At 51.3% G+C, this 27702-nt stretch overlaps 2 protein-coding genes across 3 annotated transcripts; both read right to left on the reverse strand.

Annotated features, from left to right (window-relative positions):
- Positions 1-5482: 5482 nt before the first annotated feature.
- B4GALT7 (beta-1,4-galactosyltransferase 7) lies at positions 5483-15354 on the reverse strand. Of its 2 annotated transcripts, XM_049649043.1 has the most exons (6): positions 15078-15348; positions 11288-11650; positions 8377-8602; positions 6990-7073; positions 6617-6721; positions 5483-6184 (listed from the first exon to the last, which is right to left on the reverse strand). In XM_049649043.1, the coding sequence occupies exons 1-6, from the start codon at positions 15125-15127 to the stop codon at positions 6029-6031; spliced, it is 984 nt and encodes a 327-aa protein (XP_049505000.1). In that variant the 5' UTR covers positions 15128-15348; the 3' UTR covers positions 5483-6028. The 2 variants fall into 2 exon arrangements, with proteins under 2 accessions (XP_049505000.1, XP_049505001.1); XM_049649044.1 differs by lacking the exon at positions 6617-6721 and having other exon boundaries at positions 15078-15354.
- A 2451-nt stretch (positions 15355-17805) lies between these two features.
- On the reverse strand, positions 17806-21617 carry TMED9 (transmembrane p24 trafficking protein 9). Its single transcript, XM_049649046.1, has 5 exons — positions 21388-21617; positions 21117-21217; positions 20214-20339; positions 19708-19854; positions 17806-18664 (listed from the first exon to the last, which is right to left on the reverse strand). Exons 1-5 carry the CDS (start codon positions 21569-21571, stop codon positions 18515-18517), a joined length of 708 nt encoding a protein of 235 aa, XP_049505003.1. The 5' UTR covers positions 21572-21617; the 3' UTR covers positions 17806-18514.
- Positions 21618-27702: the final 6085 nt, after the last annotated feature.

A 27702-nucleotide genomic window follows, 5' to 3' on the forward strand; every position in this document is an offset into this window, starting at 1 on the left:
AAAATAGCTAAAACAATCTTGCAAAGAACACAGCTGGAGGACTCACACTTCCCAATTTTAAAACGTACTATAAAGCTACAATAATCAGAACAGAACGGCACTGGCATGAGGACAGACATATAGAATTGGGAGTCCAGAAATAGAGTCTTACCTCTAGGGTCAATTGATTTTCAACAGTTGTCAGCCAAGACAATTAAATGGTGGAAAGAATAGTCTTTTCAACACACCGACGCTGGGAAAACTGGATGTCCATATGCAAAAGAATGACATTGGACCCCTACCTCAGACCGTTATACAAAAATTAAAATGGACCGCAGACCTTAATTTAAGGGCAAAAATGATAAAACTCTTAAAAAAAAACCAAGGTGTCACATAAACCTAGTTGTAGTGGAAAGGGGTTTAGTTTACATTTATGGCTCCTTGAGAGATTTCAGGAGCTCTTGAGGATAAGAGACCAAATATTACAACAAAAGATGGTCCCAATGCTCTTATTACTCAGGAAATGCCAAAGGTTTTTATGAGCTGTGTGAGCCAGGAACCATGGAACGAAGGCCAGATATTTGAGAAGAGATATCTTTTGGTCATCTGAATATGTATATTTCTTTTTTTAAGTTTATTTATTTATTTTGAGAGTGTGCATGCATGTGCATGTGCATGTGAACAAGCGGGAGAGGGGCAGAGAGAGAGAGAGAGAGGGAGAGAATCCCAAGCACTGACAGTGTTGAGCCTGACATGGGGCTTGAACTCACGAACTGCGAGATCATGACCTGAGCCGAAGTAGGACGCTTAACTCACTGAGCCACCCAGGTGCTCCCCAAATGTATATATACTTCTGATAAATCGCAATATCCCAAGCCCTTCACATAGGCGTCATAGTTATTTTAAATGTCCTGAGGATTCCAAAATCTGTGTCATATCTGAGTTTGGTGCTGATTCTTGCTCTCGTCTTCAGTCTGTTTTTTTCTTTCTTTCTCTTTCTTTCTTTCTTTCTTTCTTGACTTTTAGCATGGCTTGAAATGCAGGATTTGTTGGGTAAAGGGACTGATATAGACATTTAATGTGAGGTCTGATGCTAGTCTGGCTAGGATTCGGACTGGTTTGATGTTTAACTGTAGCTTTAGGTGCCAGTGGCTTTAAGTTCTTCTAGTGTCCTTGTTTGTTTCTTTCCCTCTGCAGTCTTTGACTTTCTCCAAGAGCTTTTTATCTTTTTTAAAAAAAATTTATGTTGTCTTTTAAATTTTTTATTTTATTGTATTACTTTTTAAAGATTTTTTAAAATGCTTATTTTTGAGAGACAGAGAAAGAGTGCAGGTGGGGGAGGGGCAGAGAGAGATTGGGAGACAGAGGGTCCGCAGCAGTCTCCAGGGTCTGAGCTGCCAACAGTGAGCCCCATGCTGGGCTTGAACTCATAAACCACGAGATCATGACTTGAGCCGAAGTTGAACACTTAACCGACTGAGCCACCCAGGTGCCCTATTTTTTATTTTTGAGAGAGAGAGTGAGGGAGAGAGGATCTCAAGCAGGCTGCAAGCTGAGCGTGATTTGGGCCTTGATCCCATGACCCTGGGATCATGACCTGGGCCAAAATTGAGAGTCACTCAACCAACTGAACCACCAGGAGCTCCTCTCCAAGAACTTTCTAAAAGCAGTCTGCGCCCTGAAGCTCTTTCAGCTGTAACTTGCTATTGTCATACTAGAGGCTTATTGACTTGGTGGCAAGGGGTTAAGGAAAGGGAAAGCATTTTATAATTTTATGATGAAATCTCAGTATTCTGGTGGGTCTGTGTCCCTGGGCTGTGACATTCACAGGTGTCTCAGCTTTGTCCCCTCTTCCTTGGGTGAGGCAGAAAAGCTAGTAGGAACTGCAGTTGGGTAACTGTCCTTAGCCCCACCCTCCCGTGCTCTGGAGAGCAGGCTTTTGTCAGGGGGACTACTCTGGCTATGTTTTTAAACATTTTTTAATTTTTTTTTCTTTCTTTTTTTTTGCGAGAGAAAGAGAGAGAGAGAGAGCAGGGGAGGGGCAGAGAGAGAGGGAGACACAGAATCTGAAGCAGCCTCCAGGCTCTGAGCTGTCAGCACAGAGCCTGATGCGGGGCTTGAACTCATAAACTGTGAGATTGCTACCTGAGATAAAGTCTGCCGCCCAACCTACGGACCCACCCAGGTGCCCCAGGGTGTATTTTTAAATGGTAACTTTCCCCTCTCTTCTGCTAAAGACAGGAGGGGACTTTCCATGGCTCTTGGCCACACTCCTCAGCCTTCACCGATTGGTCAAAATTACAACAAAAGTACCCCTACCAAACTGTGGCCCCAGCAGCTTTGCTCTAGGCTAGCCGATCTTGGCTGTATTTGCCAGTCTGTCCAGATTTGGAGGGTGGCAGTTTGCGTCACTTCTCTGCTGGGTTCAAGAAAAGTGGTTGCTTTCTGGTTTGTTCCTGTTGTGAAGGTGGGAGTGACGGACCTCCCCAAACCCCTTCCGAGAGGAAGCTGAAAGTGAAGTTGCTTTTCCTTTGGTTTGTCCTTTAAAACAAAAACAAAAACAAAAACAAAAACAAAAACACACACAAAAAAAGCCCTCAAGGCATGAGGGCTGAGAGGGCAACAGGGCTAGAGATCTCCATTTGGCCTTTTGGGAAAGAGTGTGCGGGGAGGCAGACCCTCCATGAAGGAAGGGCTCAGTCTGGCTTCATCATCCCTTTTTTAATTTTTTTAAAAACTTATTTTGAGAGAGAGAGGGAGAAGGGATAGAGAGAGAGAATCCCAAGCGGGCTTTGCACTGTCAGCACAGCCGTGCTCAAACTTATGAAATGGGGGATCATAACCTGAGCTGAAATCAAGAGTCCGATGCTCAACCAACTGAGCCCCCCAGGCACCCCAGGATTCATCCTCTCTTATTCAGCCTAAGTGCTCCCTCCAGACTCCATCCTCCAACCCCCTGCACCAGCACCCAAGGATCTTTCTGTAACAGAGACCTAACCATAACTGTCTCCTTGCTCAGACCTTCCCCTGCTTGGAAACTCCTGCACCTGCGGAATAATGTACGCGGTGCTCAGCGTGGCCTTCACAGATCCTCATGGGTCACCTTAAGCTTTCCTCTGCCGCCCACCTCTTCTGACTCCTATACTGTATTGGGGTACCAGGGACACCCCTAATTGCTTCCAAGCCCCTCAGTGTGACACACTGCCCCGGTGTCTCTGCCTCGCACTTGCTGATCCCTCTGGAACCCTTCCCATCATGACTGCAATGACTCCACCAGCAAGACCCCGCCTCCTTGGGGAGGCCTTCCCAAAGCCCCAAGTATATTCCTCAGACACAGTGCCATGCTGTGGATCATGCTGATGCTCCAAGGGACCACTCCAGCAGCCAAATCTCCATCTTACTCCAGGCAGAGGATGCATGGGGCAGACACTCTGTCTCTCCCCCAAGGCTCTGCTTTTGTCCCAGGGCGGGGAGGGGTACCAGATCTCATTGGTCAGCTCTCCCCATCAGCCCTCCCCAGCTGGGAAGAGGAGGAGGGAAGGTCTGGAAGGGAAGGAGCCTCTGTGCATTGGCACCTGCTGTACAGGCCAGGGATGAAGGAATCTGGCTCTGAAGCCACGGTCGTGGGGTTCAGATCCCAAGCTCCATCAAGTATCACCTCTCTGACCCTGGCAAGCTACTTATCTCTCTATGCTTCATCATTGTCCTCCATAAAACAGGTTAATAAATAGGACCTAGCTTAGCTAGAGGGAGGCCCCATGAGATAATGCAACATAAAGAATCCTGTACGTGGTGAATGCTCGACTAGTGCCTGCTTGTTATAGTTGCTATTACAGCCACCAAGTTGGACAAGTGCCGTGGCAGGTATTGCTACATCCAGGGCTGATCTCATCCACGCCCTGGCCAGCAACACGGGGATGTTAGTCCCCCTCCATGGAGCCACGGAGGCACCAAGATGCTCTGGCATTTGCAGAGCTGTCTGCTTCTTCCCCCTTTGCCAGGCACCGCTCAGTCCTCTCCTACTCTCCAGTCTCCCGGGGGGACGCCTGGGCTGGGGAGGGAGGGAGGCTGTGGATTCAGGCTGCAACAGGCCCGGGCTGGGTGCTTACAGGCTCCTTGAAGGAGGTGGTGGCAGTGACCACAGGGGGTGGGGGACCACACGGTTGGAGTTGCGCCCCAGTCCAGGCTCAGGCAGTGGATCCTGCTTTTCTTCTGCTCATTCTATGCCCTCCATGCAGATGGCGAGGAGGGTCTCCTCATCCTTTTAGGTCTTGCTACAAGCCAGGGAGAGAAGTGTGCAGAGCTGGGGGCTTTGACGTCACATCCATTCACACCAACACCAAAGAGGCTGCTGTTCTGCCTCCACGCTATGTTAAGTCCAAGATGATGCAGCCGGGGTTGTCCAGAGACTGGCACAGAGGGAGCAGTTCGTTCCCCTCTCTTGGGCCTCAAGGTTGAGAAAGCCCCTCCCAGCATCCCTGCACTGTAATTAGTCCATCTGCTCCTCACTGTACTGAGGGAAGCTGAATTGCTGGGCGAGGTCAGTTGAGGATATGGAACCTCTGTTGTACATGTGAACAGATACACTACTCCATTATGCTGTGCTCAGGTGGTGCAGTGCGCATCACACACAATGGCACCCAGCAGCACTGAGATCACCCTCTGAGGGGTAGTCATTTTGGAGCACAGCTGTTGAATCCATCCTCCTGAACTTTGGGACTTCAATCCCTTCCTCTAGCATTTAGGGTGTCCTATTTATTGTTAACCAAACCACCCTTAACCAGTCCCCAGACTCCTTTGACCACTGGCCCAAATCTTTGGCAGTCAAATGCCTTGAAGGAATGATCTGCCTTGCAGAGCCCCTCACCTCCCACTCTCGTTGGCCCCCGGCTTCCCTCCAGATAATTCCTCCAAGGTCACTCCCCAGTTCCATGGTCTCCCTCGGCTCCCCTCCTTCACCTCTCCCGGACATCGGACATCGTGTGATCAGTGGTAATCTGCCCGCATGCGGGGAACACTGCAGGATGCTCCTGCCTTTCATCTTCTCCCTCTCGCCTCAGAAACGTGGTCCTCCCACCCTCAAGCTATGACCAAGTCCTTGCCACCACATTTTGCCTACCCTAAGTCCAGTCCTGTGGGTCTAGTTCTGTCTCAGTGTGGTAGAATGAAGCCACCCCCACCCCAGAGTCAGAGCCCACCACGGCCTGAGGGGGGCAGACTCCCCAGAAGGGCAGCGAAGCCTGGAGGGCTGTGGGAGGTGGCAGGAACCTTGGCCTTCGGCGTCTCTCCCACCTGAGCCTCCCCTGACCTTGGCGTCCCCAGCCCTGCCCTACCCCCCTACCAGCTTATAACTAAGAGAGGTGCCATCTTTTTCCCCCGTCCCCTTCCGCTCAGCCCCAGGTGACAAACTGGTGGTCCATGACACATTTGTTCGGCCCGCCACACTTTTCTGAAGTTTCAATTAGCTGCTATCATTTAAAAACGAACCGATTTCACTCAGGAATCCAGAATTCAAGTTTCTTTTTGAGAACTCAGAAGATCTGGCCCACCCCAGGCCGGCATTCCTGCATGGCGATAGCCAGAGAGAGCTGGTCTCAGCTGTTCCCTTTCTGTGGGGCTTGCACAGAAACCTGCAGTTTTAACCCTCTGCATTGTCCTGGCCACCCATGTCAGCGGCCTGGCTTCAGAACTGCATCTTGGCATGAAGCCGTCTGTCCAGGGGAAGGAAAAGCCCTTAGGTGTGGGTGCGCGAAGACGGGGAGAGCAGGGCGAGCAGGAAGGCGGGGCGGACAGTCCCAGGTGAGAGCCACGTCCCAGTCTCTCTCCATCACTGTTTATTGCTAGCAGCGTCCCAGGCACCCTGTGTGTGTCCTGTCCTGGCTCAAGCCCACCTCTGGGAGCTGGGCTGCTGCAAATGTGCAGCTTGCGATCCGCTGCTTCAGGCCACCCCACATCCTAGGGGAGGTGGGCCCCGGGGCCTGAGGCTTTATCCAGAGCCTGAGTAAGCAGTGTGGCCTGTGGGCACAGGCTTCCTTACTGTCCAGCTGGCTCAGCCAAATGTGCACCAGGGGGTGGCAGCCTTGTCACAGTCCAACATGATGTTGAGAACAGTGCAGGGGGCCCCGCCCACAGACAAGGCTGTGCGGGAATCCACACGGTACTTCACGGTGTTCAGGCCTCCCTCCCGGTCCACCTTGAACTGCTCCTGGGGAGGACACGGAGAGAGAGCATGCACTAAGGGCTTTGAGGCCGCTGGCTGTCCGCAGCTGCACCCCACCAGTAAGCAAGAGGGCTGAGATCGTTCAGGTGGGCTAATATGGCTCCTAAAGAAGAGGCTGTTTGGAGGATGGTGGTTCCCGTGTCACAGGTCCGCCTGGGACGCTGGCACCGATAGCTGAGGCCCTCCCCTGCTCCCTGCCTGCATGGACGCTGAGGTCTCAGCTTACCCACGTGGCCAGGTGCCCATAGCGGCCACCGGCACAGGGCACAGTGCCCAAGCAGAATGCCAGAGACTGGCCTGGGCCACGCAGGGGAGGGCAGGGCCATCTGGGCCGGAGGAGAGATTGGTGAAATGCTTGGCCCTGTTGCTTCCCCACATCACCACCTAACCATCCCCAGTCAGGGGACCAGCCAGCACCTGTTTTTGAGCTGCGATGCGCTTCTGGTCCCTCTTCCGCCAGGCTGGGTCATGCAGGTGGCGAAATGTCTTGTACCCAGTTGTGATTCCCGAGGGGCGGAAAAGCTAAGAAGGCCAAAGAAGTTGGGTCAGGCCGCCCTCCTGGAGCCCCGGTCCTCACCGCTAGTCCTCTGGGGTCCCACCGCCTGCCACGGGCCACGGGCAGGGGCCTGTACTGCCATTCTGCAGTAGAGGTGTGCCTATTGGGGGCCAGGCTGAGATCGGAACTGGGGGTGTCATCCCTAAGCCCCAGGAATGTCATCTGAGGGCACGGAAGGGAACCCTGGGGCAGCCCCGATACTGAAGAGGTGGAGAGCCCTGGGGGGAGTATTACCTGCAGCCCGGCCCCTTTGATGCGACGGTAGAACTCATCATCTTCGCGGCCCCAGCCCCAGAAGCGGTTGGACATCCCGTTGCACTGACACAGAGACAGGGAGAGTCACTTGCCCCATCCTCCCAGGGCGCTCCCTGGTCTCTGACCACCCGGGAATAGGCCAAAGCCCCCTTTCTCCTCCTCCTCCCCTGGAGGTTCTAATGTGCACCCAGAGGCTTATAGTTCCCGCAACCTCTGAGCTACTGGGGGACAGCCATCACATGCCAGGCCCCTTGCCTGTTCTCATGGGGCCTTGAGTCTGTGTGACACGATTGGTTTCTCAAAAATGTCTGACTGGGGGCCCCTGGGGGGCTCAGTCAGTTGAGTGTCACTTCTGGTTTCAGCGCAGGTCATGATCTCACAGTTTTTGAGTTTGAGCCCCGTGTTGGGCTCCGTGCTGATGGCACAGAGTCTGCTTGGGATTCTTTCTCTTTCCTTCTCTCTCTGCCCCTCCTCTTCTCTCTCTCTCTCTCTCTCTCTCTCTCTCTCAGAATAAATAGATTTAAAAAAAAAAAGGCTGACTGGTGGAAGGCACCTCTTCAGGGCAACTGGCAATGGGCAGAAGTGCCAATCCTGCTTGATTTCTGCCTGCCCGATACCCCCTTTTCTCCTGGGAGGCTCTGCCCTGGTCTCTTCCTGTGGGGAGAGGGGCAGCTGGGCCCTGCGACAGACACCTATTAGCCACCCAACTCAGGGCTTCATTTCTGTAAAGCTGGCTTCAGCTGCAGCCTGAAGAAAAGGGCAAAAGACCAGTGTCTAAGCCACTCGGTCCTTCCCACTCTCTCCCCTCACCCTCACCTACTCCCCAACCTCCCTCCACCTTCACTCCCTCACCCCCCCCCCCCCTCCACCTCCAGCCACAACAATGGACTCAGGGGTAGCCCCCTCTCCCCCACCCCTACTCAAGTCAGGCCAATCAGGAGCCAGGGTGGTGCAGTTCTGGGACTCCTGTCCCGGCTGCTGGGGAAGAGACCTCACCATTCACTGAACCTGGGCCTGGGTGCACGCAGCGTGCAACCAGGACGGCCACCGTGCACCTCATAGGCCTGAGAACAAATCCACTCCAGAGAAAGCCAAGGTGAGAGACGTCCGTGGTGACGCTAAGAGGCCTGGCAAGCCACCCCTGAAGCCAGCCCAGACTGTTCCATTGAGAACCAACGAACCCCGAGTCTCCCGAAGCCAGCTCACAGGGGGTTCCCGCTACTGCGGCTGAATCCTCGCTGACTGGCTCGGTCCCGCTCCCGGACTCCCTTGACCGGCCAGGGCAGGACCCTCTCATCCGTCGGGCCCGGGACCGTCCCTCCTACTGCCCATGCCCGCCCCAGGCGGGCGCCCCCCCCGGCCTCACCAGCTGGTAGTGCTGCTTGGAGAGCAGCAGGATGCCGCCCACGTAGGTCTTGTAGTGGTAGAGCGGGTGCAGCTCCGGGGAGGCCACGTGGAAGGGCCCGGCCTCGGGGAAGCCATAGTCCAGTTCCTCGTTGAGGGGGAGCAGGTCCACGTCGTGCATGGCAATGTAGTCCGTGCTGTTGCTGCTCTCCAGGAAGCCCACGTTGACGAGGGCTGCCCGGTTGAACCTGCATGGGTGGGGGGCGGTGAGGTCGCTCTCCCCAAACTGCGTGACAGCCTGTCCTCCGTGGCGCCCGCCCCCCCGGCGCCTGTGCCGCCTTCCCACCCGACGCCGACTTCCCCGTGGGGCTGCCCGGCTGCCCGCCTGCCGTCTGCTCATCACACAGACGTCTACCGACTGCCAGCTATGTGCCAGACACCGTCCGGCCCACTGGGGCTACGGCCGAGAGAAATCAAAGCCCTGCCTTCAAGGAGCTGAGGTTCTGATAAGAGGAAACAGAAATCAATAAGTGAATATGTAACCAGCCAGCCAACGGCAAGGGCTACGGAGGAGAGAAGCGCGCACGCGGTTAGGAGGGGAGAGCATGCTGGGGGGCGGGGCAGGTGTTCTTGCAGACAGGGCCAGCAGGAAGGCCAGGGTAATGGTGTGACCTGTGAAGGCCTGAGGGAATGAGCCAGAAGCGGGTAGAGGGAGTGGGTCTCCAAGGAGAGGGGAAGGCAATTGCCAAGGCCCGAGGCAGGAGCGGACACCTGTGTGACCAAGCAGGGTGACCAGGAGGGCTTCAGGGATGAGGCCAGTGGGGGACTGGCCCCTGACAGGCTTGGGCTGTGACCCCCGGGTACCACGCAGGAGCCCCTGCAGGGCTGAGAGCAGAGCCAGGATGTGCTGTGACTTCCAGTTTAACAGGATCACTCTAGCTGGGGTGTTGAGAAGAGAAGTGAGGCTCAGGGTTGGAAGGCTACGATCATCTGGGTGGGAGACGATGGTGATTTAGCTCAGGGAGGTGGTGAGAAGTGGGCAGATTTGAGACACATTCCGAGGGACGGGGTGTGCTGAGGGAGAGCGAGGAGGTGACAATGACTCGAAGGCTTTTTGGCCTGAGCAACCGGAAGCGAGGAGCTGCCATCTCCTGAAATAGGGAAGAGGGCGGGTGGGAAAGCAGACATTCAGCCTTGATCATGTGAAGCTTGGGATGCACCAGACAGAGGGTTATGTGGTGCCCAGACACAGGGGGCTGGAGGTCAGGAGAGTGGTCCAGGCCGGGAATACACAGACTTGAGGGCCACCAGGGCACAGAAGGGGTTTAGTGCCATGAGGCCGGACACATTCCCAGGGAGTGACTGCAGCCGGAAAAGAAGATGCCCAAGGACTGAGCCCTAAGAGCGCCAGTCGAGAGGTCAGGAAGGTGAGGTAGAACGGGCAAAGGACTTAGCAGAGGTGAGGAAGGAGGAGAACCGGAGTGCTGTCTCAGAAGTCAAACGGAGGTGTTTCCAAGAGGAAGAAGTAACCCACTTGGCCAATGCTACCTGGCGGTGGAAGCCTGAGAACAGAGCTTGGATTAAGGAGGTGGGCTCACTGGTGACATCAGTGAGAGTTGCTTCAGCGTCAGGAGGGGGGTAAACATCTGAGGGGAACAGGTTCCAGAGAGAGTGAGAGGGGAGACAGGAAAGTTCTGCTCTGAAGGGGCTCAGAGCAATGAGGTGACAGGGGTGGGCAAGGGGTCACAGGGGCTTTTCCTTCTCTTTTTAGACAGGAGCTATTTCAGTATGTTTGCTGATGCAAATGCCCCAGAAGGGAGGAGAAACCAATCCAGGAGGGAGAGAAAGGAGTGGATGGCTGAAGCGATGTCCTTGAGTAGGAGAGCGAGAAGGGGACCCAGCGCCAGACCGGAAGAGCTGGCCCTGGAGGGGCTGGGGCAGTGCATCCCCAGCATGGTGGGAGCCTAGTCCGTGAGCACAGAGGCTGGAGGGCTCACTCTCTTCCTGTTGGCTCGACTTCTCAAACAGGGAGCAAAGTCATCAGCCACGGCTGACGAGGAGAGGGACAGGAGAAAGGGTGCCGGGCTGCCTCAGAGGAGGAGAGGCAGCAGGCCAGAGGGCCCTCTTGGGCCAGGGCTCATCGCCTGGGGGGGGGACAGCCAGCTGCCCCAGGATAGGCATGGAGCAGCCAGCAGCAGGTGGGTCAGGGAGGTGAGAAGTGCGAGATGACGGATGTTAATGATGGACCGTGTACTCCAAGGTGGGTGAGGAGAAAGTGAGGACGAGGAGGGTAGGCTGTGAAGACTGGGCGGTATTGTGGCCTAAAGGGCCTGGCAGGGTCCAAGAGCCTTCGGGTCTGCCTCCCAGAGGAGCGAGGTGGAGGGAAAGGAGGTGGAGGTGGAGCGTGAGATGTGCGCACTGGCTCACAGAGGGGAGCGGCGCGTGGTAAAGGGCAAGGACCCCAGGGTAACAGTAGACTGTGAACAGCTTCAAAGCTGTGGCCTTGACCCTGCCTTTCCCGAATCCCCACAGCCAATCCACTGGAAATCTCGGTCTGTGCTTCCTCCCCCTCACATCTCTCCACCCCTGCTCCCCTACAGCCAAGAGGCCCTCCCGTCCAACAGCCCAGCAGGCCTCCCAGCCCTGCCCCATTCTCCTGTTCTGGTAAAAGGTATTCCTCCTACGACAGCCATGGCGATCCTTTCAAAATGGGTATCACACCAGGACTCTCCTTAGCCCCAATCCTCCCCTCAAATTCCCGTCACGCCAGCGAGAGGGGTTTACTGTTCCCACCCTCCCGCCACTGCGCTGGGTGGTCTTTCCCAGGCCAGAGGCGCCCCTGGCACTGGACCCCAGTGGGAGAGGGAGCAGCCGAGGGGCCTGGGCAAGGGGAGGCCTTGGAGGGGGGGGCCGAGTTGGGAGGCCGTCCCTACCTGAAGTGATCCACCTGGTTGAGCACATAGATGTGGTGTGGGACCTTCTTCCTGCTTAGGAAGCGGTGCATGTGGGGCACAAAGACCAGCAGCTCCTCGAAGCGTTCACGGAAGGGCACCAGCACTGCCAGGCGGTGGGGGCCCCAGGACGCGTCTTCTTCCCAGTGCTCGGGAGGTGGCTCCGGGGGGCAGGAGTGGGGTGGGCCTGGGGTCTCCTGCCCTTGTCCCCGGGCTGCCCGGGCTACATCACCAGCGCAGCTGAGCTGCAGCCAGAGCAGGGAGAGGAAGCCCAGTAAGAGACAGGCAACGAAGAGGTGGAAGACGGAGCATTTCCGGGGAAGGCTGCTGGGGAGCAACCTGGACCTGGGACAAGAGCAGGGGTGGGGTCAGAAGGGAGAGTGGAGCCGGAGCCCTTTGGCAGACCCCTTCTCTGGCTTCCCCACTGGTAAGGTGCACATGACTGGTCTGCCCCACGCGCCTGGTAGTTAGTGCAGAAGCAACGTCAACGCTTTTGTTCATGCTGCTACCACACATCGGAATCCTGCTTACTGCTCTAGGCCCAGGAGGTGTCACTGCACCTCCAGGAAGCCCTCCAACCCCGGGTCAGAGCTGCCCCAGTTCCTTCACGCCCTCTTACTTTCTGTAAGTGAGTCCAGGTCAGACCAAGAGCTGCTGGAGGGCAGGGGAGAGACTCCTGGTCTCTGGTACCTGCCGTTCTCCAGTACGGTGGCTGAAGGGTCTGAGCCTGAGCCGAGGGCAGGAGCCCTGCCTTAGAGATCCCACCCACCACCTTCCAGTCCTCCTCCTCTGTAAGTTTACCCCCAGTATAAACCCTCACTTTAGTCCTGCTTCTCACACCAGAAAGGTCCTCAAGGCAGGGGCCTGGCATCAGTTCCAGGGAAAAGACCAGTGTTTACCCTGGGGAGATCCAACCTACCCCCAAAACAATGCAAGACCCAAACTGACAGTCGCTGTTCACTGAATGAGACTCCAATCTTCAGTCCAAGAGGCAGCTCATGTGACAAGGGAGGAGAGATGGGACAGGGAGAGAAAGATCAGGGCTAGGTATGGAAATCAGGCTCCGTTTAGAAGCTGGAAGTGCATCTGAATTGCTTGGACACCGAGGTCGTGCTGGGAGAGATCGCTGTCTGGGTTAGAGAGGTGGAATTTACCAGATTTCTCTGCTGAGGACAGAGAAGGAGCTGAGGAACCTAAGACAAGGGAAGCTCTCTCTAGTCTACCCCCCTGAAACAACCTGCAAATCACTTTGCTTTATAGCCTTTGGGAGTCACCAGTTAGCTACAAGGTAGTATACATTCTGCCTGCACTCGCCCCCCACCACTCACCCAGTGCCACACACTGGGTAACCCAGACCTTCACCACTCACCATGTTCCTTCCTGCTCCAGCCCTGACACAGCCTGCCACTTCAGTCTGAGATGCCCTCTGATGATCCTTCAGAGCCAAACTCCCATGTCATAACCAGCAACGTCCCTCTACCTCAACTCCAACGTCAGGGCCAGCACTGCCCACCCTTAACGTGCACACAAACGGACATGCATGCTCTCTCCATGGTATCTGGTCCTTCCTTCTTCAAAGCTTTCAGAGTTCTGTAATCCCTTGTGTCCCTGCTGGTTGTCCCCCTAGATAAGCCATTCCTGTCTGCGGCCCCAGAACAGTTTAGACAGCAAAGGGCTTGCTTGGTGAGTTACAGGAAGGGTTCAAGCAGTCAGGGCATGCTTTAAGTCACACGCCAGAGCCAGACCAACTCCTGACTTTCTCTAACACACAACTGCCAACCTGGAAGCCAGCAACCCTGAAGCTGGGTCTCACACACAGCAGAGGGGTGGCCAGCTAAGACTTACCCCCCATTGTCCTGTGGTGGGGGTTTCCGCTGGGGAAGAGCGGAGCCCAATTCTGCCAGTGGCCTGGGAAGGCTGGAACCTCTACAGATTCTCCCTCGCCCCCTGGGTTCTTTCTGGGGCTGGGGTGGAGACCGGGGACATGGACATGAGGATATCTCCCACCTTTGGGAAAAGAAGCAGTGACCATCATCCAGGGGTATGGCATGGATTGGGCATTCCGTGCATTGTCACACGCTATTGCTTCAGCCCAGCTTCCCTTTGCAGGATCACATTCTCATAGGAGAATCTTATCCTGGGCTTTAAGGGCCCAAATGGCTGAGCAACTGAATTCAGAGCCAAATGTCAATTCCTCAGGACAGCGGACACCGAGAACTCCTGGTGCCGCCTGGTGGCAAACTCCAGAACTGCAGTCCCAGCTGCTCCCAGGCTCAGGGCACCCTGCTCCGAGGGGCCGACTAAGTGAGGTTTATCTCCATCAACCTGTGCCCAGGGCTAGAAAAGGCAGAGTCAAATCCAGCTGGGCTGGCTCCAGAGCCAGCACTCTTAACTGCTACGCTAGCCTGAATCTGTTGCCTGGACCTTTGTACCCCTGTGTCAAAAGCAGGAACTGACAGCAGTAACTTTTTCTGGGAACACAGGTATGTACCAAAGGTTTACGGAAAGGGATGTGGAAATGGAAATTCTCTTCTATTACGTTTTGTTTCTGCCCTTACACAAATCTTAGTGATATAGGTTTGAATATCAGCTGTTCTGGTTACAGCACCTCCCAACTGCAAAGGTAGATACCTCCTGCCTGCCAGGCACAGTGTCAAGAGTGTTACATACGTGGCTTCTTTTAATCCTCATACAGCCCTGTAGAGTAGATATTATGATCCCTGTTTCAGAGATGGAAAAGCTGAGGTCAGAAAGATTAAGTGATCTGTTCCTGGTCACATGGCTGTTAAAGAGGATTCCAGCCCAGGGCTGACTCCACACTGTCCAGGTTTTCTTTCTATTACATTCCTGTCTTCCTGCTTCAACACCAAGTCTGCAAAATCCCCCAAACACAAGCCTTTTGCCCACTATGTTCCCGAATCTTTTGGCACCTGGCAAACTTAAGAGACATATGGGGGAAGAGGTGATATTCACTGGGCGGAGACCCATTATCTGGGTGTGTGTGCCGGGTGAGAAGAGTTTTGGGGGCACATCTCACGAATGAAGTGTGTTCTCCCAAATCTAGAAAGCTGAATAACTCCCCTACCCCAATACTGTTTAGGAAAACATCATCAGCTAAGGTCTGGATCAAGTTCACACCTAACACATGCAGGAGGTCCCACTCAAGTACAGCTGCACCGGAAATGAACCAGCATTACGTGTGAGGAGTGCCTAGTTCGTGCCAGTCAGTGGCCTACCAGGCTAGCATAGAGATTCTTTCTGGTGTGTTCTTCTGGGCGGTCAGCAAAGGATGGGGAAGCCTGAAGGAGGATGGGGTCTGAGGTTACACGGATGTGATGGGGGGAAGTAGAGACCAGAGAAAAGGAATAAAGACCCTTAGAGGCCGGGGGCAGGCAGAAAGACAGAGATCCACTGAGAGAGGTCAACGCAGTCAGAGACCCGCACGAAGACAGATGCCAGCGGAGAAACACAGACACAAAGAGACCCGCACCGAGGGACAGACTCGCAAAGAGAGGGGCAGAAACTCACAAAGGGAAGTCATCGGAGAAATACAGACCCGCGAAGTGGCGGAGACTGGTAGAGACAGAGACCTACACGGAGAGACAGAGACCCGGTATACAGAGCGAGCCAGTGGCCCACTGGGAGAACCACAGACCCTCAGAAAGCCCCGCAGCCGGGGACGCGACGTCCTCGGGCTCCTAGATTCCGCGGGGCGGCCCGGAAAGGATCGGCACCCGGGAGGACGGGGCCCGGGCCGGCCGCCGCCGCTCACCTGCCGTCCTCCCAGGGCAGCTGCGCCGCTTTCCTCCGGGAGGGGAACATCGTGGGGGGAGGTGGCGGCGCATGGGACTCGAGCTCCCAGCCGGGCCGGCCCGGCCTCCCGGGCCTACGCGGCGCCTCCGCCTCCCGCCCCGCCCCGGCCAGTCCGCCCCGCCCCTCGGTCCGCCGGGTCCGCCGCTCCAGCCGCGCCGTGTGCTCCCGGGAGCCGCAGCTTCAAACGTTCCGCGTTCGAGGACCGCTTGAGTGCTCCTGTCGCCGGTCCGCTAACTGCCCACTGGGGAACTGCTTGTTCTCCCGGGAAACCGAGACCTCAGAGGGGGCTCACGTCACTGGGCCGGTACTGTACTTAGACTCCAGATTTCCAGCGCTCTGGCATGATCTGTATCTCCGTCCTGCCGCCCCTTCCTCCTCCCTTCTCGGTCCCAGGTGGTGCATGCTTCCTCCCGTAGCAAGATCGGAGGGTGGCAAGGCCAAGCTCTGGACTCCGACTTGGGTTCAGCCCAGACCCCACGTAGTGGTTAGGAGCCAAGCACTGCAGACAGACTGACTGGATTCGAAACCTGATTCTGCCAGTTCGGCTGTGTTTGGGGGGCAAGCACAATCTCTTGGCATCTTTCCTCATTGGCATGTATAAATAGTTCCTGAGCTTCACGTTGCTGTGAGGGTTAATGGAGAACGTAACATGCAAGGATACTTGGCACAGTGCTGGGCACATAGGCAACGCTATGTAAACGATGGCCCTTACACAGAAGAGGGGTACTTGGGTGGGGTTGTTTGAAGGGGGAGGAAGATTGGGTTCTTAGATCCGTCCTGGCACAGTGTGAACCTAGCTGGCTGGGCCAGCCTCCCACCTGGGAGAAGACGGCAGCAGAGTCCTTAGGCTTGATCTCCGCTCTTCGGAAAATGTTAAGTTCCCTCATAAATAGCTAACATCTATTGAGTTCTTACTATGTGCCCGTCATTGTTCGAAGTTGCTTACTGCTGTTCTCTCATTCAGTCCTTATGGGTAGTGTACTTACTATGCCCACTTTAAAAATGAGGAAATGAAGACACAGGCAATTCAGGGTGTAAACCAAGATACCTTGCACAATTTACGGCCTCAACCACTGTGCTTCCAAAAGGACTTTACTGTGAGAAATTAATCATCCCCAGCGATGCCCATTCTCACATAAACCCAGCATAAAACCGACCAAAGAAGGACCTTACTGCTGAACTCTGCCATTGCACTGCACTCTGTTACAGAACTTTGGCAAATCCAGCCCAGGTTTGGCTGGTGACAAAGGCAAGGCTGATCCCCTGAAGCGACCAGTCAGTGGGGTGAGGCCAATAATGGAAGCAGGGAGGTGGGACTGTGACCTTTGAAAGCACAAGCCCTTCTAAAGGGGAACAGCTGCCCTTCAGTCTTGCTAATTGTTGTTACATCAGAATGAAGCCCCACTAGCGTCAGATCTGAATTGCCTCAAGAAATCAGATTTCACATAAAAATCCTAATTAGTTTTAAACAGTGACACCCACAATCATGTTAATAATAAGCACCCTTGGTATGATGGGATGAGAATGGCACTTTTATGGTCTTTCAAAAACCCAGAATTCCAGTTCAATCATGAGAAAAACAGCAGACAAATCCCAATTGAGGGAATTCTACAAGATACCTGAACAGTACTCCTAAAAACTGTCAAGGTAATAAAAAACAAGGCAAGTCTGAGAAACCGTCATAGCCAAGGAGGGGTGAAATGTAACTTGTCCTGGATGGGATCCTGGGACAGAAAAAAGGGCATTAGGCAACAGCTAAGAAAATCTGCATACTCTATGGGCTTTAGTTAAAAATAACATATTGGGAGCCTGGCTGGCTCAATAGCGTGCAACTCTTGATCTTGGAGTCATGAGTTTGAGCCCCATGTGGGGTGTAGAGATTACTTAAATAAAACTAAGATAATGTATCAATTCTGTTTCATTAACTTGAACACTTGTACCATACTGGTGCATGACAATAATAGGGAGAACTAACATCATGAATTTTCTGTAACGCTAAGGCTATTCTAAACAAGCTTTTTGTTTTTATTGTGGAAGAGGTCTAGGAGATAGTATGAGGTCAGACCATATCCCCTTGTCAGTTCAAGTAGTCCACAGCCTGGCCTCCCCAGCCTGTCTCTTTCTCACACCCTGCTGGATTCACCTTCCTCAAATTTATCTCCGGTTCTTGTACCCAAAACCGTGTCAAACACTGGGTAATATGCGAGTCTCTTCTAACTCTAACCAACCTCCCTTAATGGCTTCCTCAGCCCCCTCCCTAAACTCCAGTGGAAACCATGTCCATCCACCTCCATGCCAGCCATCTGCCAGGGTTTCCAACCACGGCTGCTCTGCCTTCTTACATCCGAATCCTTCTCCTTCAAGGTCCTCCTGAAATCCCATTCTGTTGGTTAAGACCATCTACATCCTCATCCCCGCCAGCCCAAGGATTTCTGTTCTTCCCAAACCCGCAGTGCTCTTCTGTTCAATGCACACTACCTTCCTGAGCAAGGCACCAACCCCCCACCATTCACTTGTTTTATGCTCTTGGGCAAACCCACTATCCCCTGCTACAGAAAGGTATAGAGGGGAGGGAAAGAATGAACTTCACAGGTGGGTATTCATCTTGGAATGTTAAGTGCTTTGCATAGAAGAACTGACGTTCCCTGAGCACCTCGGTGGCACAGTCACTTTATGTGGGACAAGCGAATTTTTTTATTTTTTATTGGGAAACCAATGTAACAAACCTAGACTTGTTGAAAATGAAATCAGTAACTAAGACTTTGCAGGCCCCATCCCCAGCCAGCACCAAGGCCTCTGCCTGGCCTGACCCCAGTTCCTCAAGCCCCCAAAAGGACAACCATGTTGAGAAGCTGAGGTCAACCTCAAGGCTAGTTTCCCACACTGCAACCCCCTCACCCCCACCCTCCATTGACACACATACCCTGGATCTGCAGTGTGGGTCTAGTCCCAAGGAGGGTACAGTGAGGTTCCCAGGGTGGCAAGGAATCACGGCCACACCCCAACCTGCTCAAATCCCAAGTTAGCAAAGGAAGACAGAAAAAAGACTGGCGTGCCTACCCACTCCCCCCTCCCCAGCCACCCCAGACAACAGCCTCACATCCCTGATCAGTAACACTGTGATTCTGAGGTGCCAATGGGGCTCCCAGTGGCTTCACCAGACCCTGGGTGATTACTGCAAAGGGCTTAGAGCCCAGGGGAGGGGACAGGCATTGCCCCACCACCTGCTCAGTACTAGCCAGCCAAGCTCCTGCCCTAAACTTGTGCCTGGGGTGCCTGTAGCCCCTTTCCCCTCCAGACATCCATGGCTCAGAACCAGTCCTCCTGCTAGAGAGAAATCAGTTCCAGGAGGCCCTTTCTCCCCCAGCCTGGGAGGAAGGATGGCCTGTGAGCTGGCTACACCAGCTTCTTCGCTTCAAAGAAGCTCTTGAGGTGTCGCATCTGCCAGACGCCGATGGCTACGAGGATGAGGGTCTGCAGAATGGACCACCACAGCACCCGCTGGTTGGTGCTCTCGCTGGTCTGCCGGAAACGCTCCTCTCGCCACTGTGGGAGGGGAGAGCGGAAGAGGAGCTTAAGTTTGCTGGGCACCACCTGGCGCCACTCTAACTGCTGGGTTCCCTTTGCAGAGGATGCCCCAGAATCAAGGAGCTATGCCCAGGTTCCAATCAAGTGTCTGCAAAGAGCCAGAGACCCCACCTGGGGACTGTATTCATCCTCCCCAGCCAGATGACCTCCAGGAACCCACTCATTTAAGTCTGTTTGCTTGGGGGTGCCTGGCTGGCTCAGCTGGTAGAGCATGCAACTCTTGGGGTTGAAGCTCCACATTGGGCATGCAGCCTACTTCAAACCAACCAACCAACCTCTGTCTGCTCATGTGTCAGGTACAGCCCTCCCCTGGTCCTCTCCTGGAGCCAGTTGGGGGGGGGGAGGGGAGGTGAAGTGCCAGTAGTATCACCCCATCAGACAGAGCTGCCCTATAGCACTCAGGAGTGCACGTGCTCTAAGCTCTCTGCCCAGGTCTTCCCCAACTGCTCCTCGAGGATTGTGGGCACAAGTTGAAAACTGGTGGCCCAGTGGCTGGATGTGTTTTGCAACCTGGTAAAAATTCACATCAAAATACTTGGATCTCTAGCTTCTCTTAAAAGCCAGGGCTAGCGTATCTATCTGCAAGGCTACCCTGGGTTGACAATTAACCGAGACCACTGAGGATTAGACACACAACAGTCCTTATGGTCACAGATTCATTCATGGTACCGCCTGGCTCCTGGACACAAATGAGTTTGAAATAGCTGGTCCTGGAAGCACCTGGAGCCATGGAAATAACACCCAAGGTATTAATATCAATTCCTGCTCTGTCACTGTGTACATGTAACTGGGATTTAGAGCAATGATGGCCTCTCAAGAGCCTGTCTCCTTGGTTACACACTGGAGTTAGTGATCCCCACCCCACCTTTTAGACTTGCAAAGCGGCACAGTTAAGTCCCTTGGCTTTCATAATGAATCTGACACACATGCCACTCCTGGCTGAGCCAGGGGAAGGCTTCTGGGAAGAAGCCCACCCAGGAGCTCCTGGCCCAACCACATACCCGTTGGTAGTTCTGCTCTTTCTGGATCTGCTCCACTTGCTCCACCAGCTGTCTCACTCGTAGCTGCAGCTCACTCAACTTGTCTTTGGCGGCAATTTCTGCATAGTCGTTGGCGTGTTCACCCACCTGGATGTCCAGGTGAACTCTCTGGGGACAGACAAGGAAGAGAAAAAGAAATCAGGCAGCCCTGCTCCATCTTCATGCCAGGCAATGACAGCTGGTCCCCCTACCTTCCTTCATTTGTGCATTTCGTCCAGGGCTGAGGCCTCCACAGTGTCCAGCCCTATGGGGCTCTAGGCAAACAGGCATGAATAAACTTGGCTGACACTTGGACCAAGGCACATACAAGGAGTTCAGGGACTGTGCCCAGATGTTCAGCGGAAACCCAAAATTATTAGGAGACACAAAATCCGACACACTCATCTCACACCCAAAGCACCGCCAGTCTCCAGGCCCCACCAGGGTTTAGAGGTTGAAAGCTACGAGTCCCATGTGGGTCCACTCACCAGCATGCCTCCAGCAAAAAGGGAGAACTTGGTGGAATTGGAGTGAAGACAGATCTGGTGTTCGCCGGGGGTGTGGGAGGTGAAAGTGAACCTGCCTTCAGAGCCATACTGCCGGGCCAGGATCACCTGGAGACGAAAGCCTTCAGTGAGTGTTATAGAGAGGATGGTGCTGGAAGGAAAGAAGTCTTAAGGCTCTCTGAGCCTCAAAAGTTAGCCAACAGAGACATAGGCACCCCACACACTAAAAGCTCCAAAGCTGCTCCGCGGTAGTTGCCAAAGCTTGTCTGAGAACTTCTGGGGGCAGGGGTGAAGAATCTAAAATGAAGCTGACGTGAGTCTGCGGTTGGAAAGGGCTCTTTATTCAGAGCTCCTGCCATTTCAACTCTTTTTTGTGTGTGGTTCTTTTTTTTTTTTTTTTTTTTAATGAAAAGTGACAATCAATGATTTTTTTTCTTTTGCTTTCCTTTAATATCCTTATCTGGTGAAATTAACAGTTGCTTCTTCGTTTTGGAAAGCACTCTGTCCTGTGAAACCTTAAAGTCTGGATGCCACAGCGTCAGAGTTGACAAAATTCTTTGACTGCCAGCACCACAATTAAGGCACCAACCACACCTGTAAGATAGGTGAGTTTCCGTTTCACAGACCAGGAAACCGGCTCAGGGAAGCTCAGTGACTTGGCAGAGTCACGCAGCAGTCGGTAAGAGGTTGACAGGAGCCGCTAGCACTGCAGCAGCCCAAGCTTGGCCTAGAGCGCAAAGCCGGGCGCGATCTTCTCACAACATCCAACTGTCTTCAGCAGTTCAGCAGATGCGGCAACTAGGAGGGGAAGTACCAGCACCTGCCTGGTCTGGCGCCTAAGCGCAGGGCGGAGGGCTCCGCGCGCGGGCTTTGGGGCCGGCTCACCTTGTCCTCTGGGTCCTTCACCTCCACGAACATGCCGAGCCCGGGGGTGGCCGGCTGGTACTCCTCCCGCTGTTTGTCATACAGCTGCGTCCGGTAATTTCCTGGAGGGAAGTGGGGCGAGTCCAGGTCAGATGAGCGCGAGGTGGCGCGGAGTCGGCCCACGCCAGCACGCGGCGAGACCGGCTGCTTCCCTTTCTGGAAGAGGTGACTCTCCCGCACCCCCCGCCCCAAGACCAAGGTCTTTTTCCAAACTCTCCCCCTCCGCTCGCACCTATAACCATGGTCTCGTCCGGGATCTCCTCAATAAAGCACTTCTTTTCGGTCTCCCCGATGTGGAAGTAAAGCGCGCCTCCGCGGGCCACAAAACACAGAAGCAGCACGAGGGCCCGAATCACCCTTCCCAGTCCCCCTCCGGGCCGGGGCCCGACGACCCTCACGCCTTGCTCCGCAGCCATCTTGCTCCACCTGCCGGCGCAGTCGCAGCCCGCGGCGCCACGTAGCCCTGCCGCCGCCGCGGGGCCTGCCGGGACAGCGAGTTCGACTGGGTGGACTACAAGTCCCGAGATACCCCGCGGCCGCGGCGAGGCAGTACCCGATTGGGGAGCAGCTTTTGCCTGTTTCCGAATTACGGCCCAAGAATTGAAACCTTTTTTTTGTTAATCGCCCTGGCGGCGGGGCGACTACTAGTGTTTATAAATTTTTACAGATGCTCCAAGTAACGCAGTTTGGTTGCGGTCGCAGTGAATAACGAGCAGATACAGGATTGAAACCGAGGATCCCTGACTTTCCCCGGGATTGCATCCGACACTCTGGGCTTTCTTCTATTTTTAAAAACTAAAAAGTGACACAGTGCACCAACTTATCTTGGAAAAAAAAAAATTAAAGTACAAAAACAACAACAAAAAGCTGAGGTCTCATTTTACCACGTCTTTGCCACCTGAAACCCAACCATTGGTAAATGTGGTCTACCCTGGTCTGTATGGTCCCCGGTATCCCCCCCGCACTGTCATCAGTACCGGACATCATCCACGCGAGTGTTGCTGCCGGAGCACTGCCCTGATGACTTCTCTCCGAAGGTGGTTCGGTGCCCCAGGGGTCCGCTAGTAAAGGAGTATTGGGGGTCTTGGGCCAGGGTCGCCCCGTTTTGGAGGTCTCTGCGCACAGTGTGAAATGAACAGAGGTCTGAGTCTGCCCTTCGTGTCCTTCCTGGGTTTGATCCATAGTCTAGTGTATTGTGGCAGCAGTTTATGACTGTGTGCCTCGTCAAGGTTTCGTAGAAGTTGGAGGTTTTCTCTCTACTTCGGCTTCTCTTTGTTATTTCGTTTGGCCCTGTGGAGGGAAGTTTAAAGGCAATCTGTTGACATTTCCCCCTCATTGTAAGTCTTGATCTCCTTTTTCTTAACAGTAACAATATAATGTAATCTTTGCTCATACAGTACCTTATTTTTAAACCATTTCTCTGATGAAAGTGGTTAAGATTTCTTTTCCCCTACTATTTGCTCTTACATTTATTGCTGCAATAAATACTCTTGTTCATTTTCTAAAAGAGCATTACTATAGGACATAGTTTTTTGATGAAGTCACAAAATTGCCCTTTCAAACTTCATGCCAATTACAGTCTCACCAGCAGTGTGTCCTAATGCTTATTTTCCACACTCTGGTCTAATGTTCTCAACCTTTTTTTTTTTTTTTTAATGTTTATTTATTTTGGAGAGAGAGAGAGATCATGAACAGGAGAGGGGCAGAGAGAGAAAGGGAGAGAGAATCCCAAAGAGGCTCCACACTGTCAGCCTCCAACGCAGGGCTCCAACCCACCAATTTATTAGGTCATGACCCGAGCCCAAATCAAGAATCAGACGCTAAGCTGACTGAGCCAGCCAGGTGCCCCTGGTTGTGTCTTTCTTAATGCTATTATAACTACATGCTATTAGTGTTGATGTAACCATCACACAGAATTAACAAATGATTACAGAATTGATGAACAATAACATTTTATAATAACAGTTTATAGTATTTGTAAAATTAAACTTTTTATGTTGAGATAACTATAGATTCACATGCAGTTGCAAGAAACAATGCAGAAAGATCCAGTGTACCAATTACCCAGTTTCCCCCATTGTAATATCTTGCCCAAGTATAATGCAATATCACAAACAAGACATTGACATTGATAGTCAAGACACAGAACTTTTCCATCACCATAGGGATCCCTCATGTTGTGTGTTAAAGCCACACTCACTTCCCTATTCTTTCATCCTTTCCTTTTTTAAAAAAAAAATGTTTATTTGTTTTTGAGAGAGGATGTGTGAGAGTGGGGTAGGGGCAGAGAGAGAGAGGGAGACAGAGGATCTGAAGTAGGTTCCTCACTAATAGCAGAGGGCCCTATGTGGGGCTTGAAATCACAAGGCATGAGATCATGACCTGAGCCAAAATCAGGAGTTGGACGCTCAACCAACAGAGCCACCCAGGTGCGCTCCTTGTTTTTTTTAATTTTTTTTATTTTTAAAATTTTTATTTTTGGGAGAGAGAGAGAGAGAGTGCGTGGAGGAGTAGAGAGGGAGACAGAGGATCTGAAGCAAGCTTTGCATTGACAGCAGAGAACCTGATGTGGGGCTCAAACTGAAGAACTGTGAGATCATGACCTGAGCTGAAGTCAGCCACTTAACCAACTGAACCATCCAGGCACCTCTTTTTCACCGTCTCCTTAACTTCAGACAACTGATCTGTGTTCTTCATTTCTATAATTTTGTCATTTCAAGAATGTATAAATGGAATCATACAGTATATAACCTTTTACGATTGGCTTTTTTCACTTAGTTAATTCTCTGGAGATTTAAGCAGTTTATTGGTTGTATCAACAATTATAGCAAAAAAAGTAACTACTACATACGATGTGTATACATATAATTTGTTTGATATCAGTCACAGAAAAGGGTGAGAACAGAGCTAGCTGTTAAAAGGAGCAGAGAGTTTTTGGGTGTTACTGAAGGTAAACTGGTATAAATTCAAATTGGAATGTTTTAACTTTTAGGATATTAAATGTAACCCCCATGGTAACCACAAAGAAAATAGCTGTAAAATATACACAGAAGAATGTGGGAAAGGAATTTACATGTTTAACTACTAATTTAGAGGAATTTAGGGACCCCTGGGTGGCTCAGTCGGTTAAGCGGCCAACTTCAGCTCAGGCCATGATCTCGCCGTCGGTGGGTTTGAGCCCCGCATCGGGCTTTGTGCTGACAGTTCAGAGCCTGGAGCCTGCTTCAGATTCTGTGTGTCTTTCTCTCCCTCTCTCTCTGTCCCACCCCTGCTCATGCTCTCAAAAATAAATAAACATTTAAAAAATAAAAGCTTTATAGTTTTATACTTTATATTTAAATCTATATTCTATTTTGAGTTCATTTTTTTAATAAAGTGTGAGGTATAAGTCAAGTCTTGTGTGTGTGTGTGTGTGTGTGTGTGTGTGTGTGTGTGTGTGTCAAAGGATGGTAAATAACTATAGCATCACTTGTTGAAAAGGCTATCTTCAAGGGGTGCCTGGGTGGCTAAGTCCGACTTCGGCTCCGCTCATGATCTCATGGTTTGTGAATTCTAGCCCCTCATCAGGCTCTGTGCTGACAGCTCAGAGCCTGGAGCCTGCTTCAGATTCTATGTCTCCCTCTCTCTCTGCCCCTACCCAACTCACGCTCTGTCTCTGCTCTCAAAAATAAATGACCATTAAAAAAAAAATAGAAAAGGCTATTTTCAAGAGAATGAGAAGCCAAGCCATAAATTGGGAGAAAATCTCTGTAAAGGATGTATATCAGAAATAATTGCTATCCAAAATATACAAAGAACAGACAAAAAACAACAAAATATACAAAGAACCCTTAAAACTCCACAGTAAGAAATGAATAACCCAATGAAGAAATGAGCAAGAGATCTGAACAACTGTTCAGCAAAGAAGATCATACATGGCAAAAAAAGCATATGAAAACCTGGTTATGATCCTATGTCATTAGGGAAATGCAAATTGAAACAATGAGATACCACCAGGGACTTATTAGAATGATAAAAATCCAAACACCGACAACACCAAATGCTGGCAAGGTTATGGTGCAACAGGGACTCTTATTCATTGCTGGTGAGAATGCAAAATGTTACAGCCACTTTGGATGATAGTTTGATAGTTTCTTATAAGACTAAACATACTCTTACCATGTAATCCAGCAATAGGGCTCCTTGGTATTTACCCAAATAAATTGAAAAGTTATGTCCACACAAAATCTTGCATAAAGATATTTGTAGCAGCTTTATTTATACTTGCCCAAACTTGAAAGCAACCAAGATGTCCTTCAGTAAGTGAATGTACAAATAAAATGTGGTACATACAGATAATGGAATATTATTTGGTGCCAAAAAGAAATGGGCTATCAAGCCATGAAAAGACATGGAGAAACCTTACATGCATATTGCTAAGTGAAAGAAGCCAATCCAAAAAACGTTGTTACTGTATGATTCCAACCATGCAACATTCTAGAAAAGGCAAAAGATCAGTGGTTGCCAGGAAGGGAGGAGGAGGGATGAATAGGCAGAGTGCAGAGTATTCTTAGGGCAATGAAACTATTCTATATGACATTATAATGGTAGATACATGTCCGAAACCATAGAATGTAAAACACCAAGATGGACTCCCAATGTAAACTAAGGACTTTGGGTGAAAATAATGTGTCAATGTAGGTTCATTGATTGTAACAAATGTACTACTTTGGTGCAGGATATATTCTAAAAGTTTTTATTTATTTATTTTGAGAGGGGGGAGAGAGAGAGAGAGAGAGAGAGAGAGAGAGAGAGAGAGAGCGCAAGCAGGGGAGGGTCAGAGAGAGAAAGGGAGAGAGAATCCCAAGAAGGATCCACACTGTCAGCACAGAGCCCAATGCAGGGCTTCATCCCACAAATTGTGGGATCGTGACCTGAGTCAAAATCAAGAGTTGGACGGTTAACCAACTGAGCCACACCAGTGCCCCTATAGTTTTGATTTTTTGACTAAGGCATACAATGTCTTGAAATCAGGTAGACTGATTTCTGCCACTTTATTCTTCTTCACGAATGTTTTAGTTATGCTAGTTCCTTTGCCTCTCCATGTAAATTTTAGAATAATATTGTCTATGTTAAAAAAAAAAAAAAAACTCCTGGGGCGCCTGGGTGGCTCAGTCAGTTGAGTGTCCGACTTCAGCTCAGGTCATGATCTTGTGGTCTGTGGGTTCGAGCCCCACATTGGGCTCTGTGCTGACAGCACAGAGCCTGGAGCATGCTTCAGATTCTGTCTCCCTCTCTCTCGCTGTCCCTCCCCTGCTCATGCTCTGTCTTTCTCTCTGTCAAAAATAAATTGAAAAAATTAAAATAAAACAAAACTCCTGGTGGGACTTTGACATGAATTGTGTTAAACTTGGGTAATAGTTTGGAAAGAATTGCCATATTTACTATGTTGAGTGTTCTGATCTATGAACACAGTATGTCTCTGGATTTATTTGGTCTTCTTTGAGTTTTTCTTCATCAGAATTTTGTAATTTTCAGCAAACAGATTTTATGCGTATTTTGTTAAGATTTCACGTGAGTAATTCATTTTCTATGAACTGACTGTAAATCATATTGTGTTTTTAATTTTGGTTTCCTTATATTTGTTAGTATGTAGACATGTGATTGATTTGTACATGTTGCTCTTATGTTATACAAACTTGCTGAATTCATTTATTAGTTCTAGGAAATCTATGGATTTCTTAGACTTTTCTAAATATATAATCATGTCATCTACAAATAGGGACAGGTTTATTTCTTCCTTTCCCATCCGCATGCCTTTTTTTTTTTTTTTTTTTTTTTAGCCTTCTTACAGTTACTAGATCTTCTGATACAATGTTAAATAAGAGTGGTGAGAGGGATACCTGGGTGGCTCAGTCGGTTAAGAATCTGACTCTTGATTTTGGCTCAGGTCATGATCTCACAGTTCGTGGGATCGAGCCCCACATCAGGCTCTGAGCTGACAATATGGAGCCTATTTGGGATTCTCTCTGTCCCTCTCCCCTCTCTCAAAATACATAAAATAAAATTTTAAAAAGTTTTTTTTATTATGAATTATATCAAATCTACCAGTGTTTGAGTGGAAATTAAGTCTTTATGTAGTTTTATATGCTGTAATATGTCTTCAAATAAATCTCTCCTATTAAAAAAAACCCATCAAATTCTGAGGTCTTGGGTGAACCACAGATGGGGCGAGTAGATGTAGCACCCCAGTGTCTTCTTTTAATCTTGCAAATGGCACCCAGGTTCAGTGGTCTTGGCAGCAATTGTGGAACGAGCTTTTTGTCAAGTGGGAGGATCACAGACTGGTGGGTTCACTGCTCTTATGTTCCTAGCCTCGTCATCGATCAGAAATAGGTTGCTCTATTTTTAACAAAACACTTTTACTCCTTGGGCAGTCATATTCCCCCTTCTCAATGTCTGGATTCTGGGCTTTAAAATCTCACTGGTGCACTATCTCCTTACATGTATTTTGATGCAAGCATTTTCCACTTTTTACTCTTTGGGGGATTTCTGTGAGTAGTCTGAT

The sequence above is a fragment of the Panthera uncia genome, assembly GCF_023721935.1.
Source record: "Panthera uncia isolate 11264 chromosome A1 unlocalized genomic scaffold, Puncia_PCG_1.0 HiC_scaffold_17, whole genome shotgun sequence".
NCBI lineage: Eukaryota > Metazoa > Chordata > Mammalia > Carnivora > Felidae > Panthera > Panthera uncia.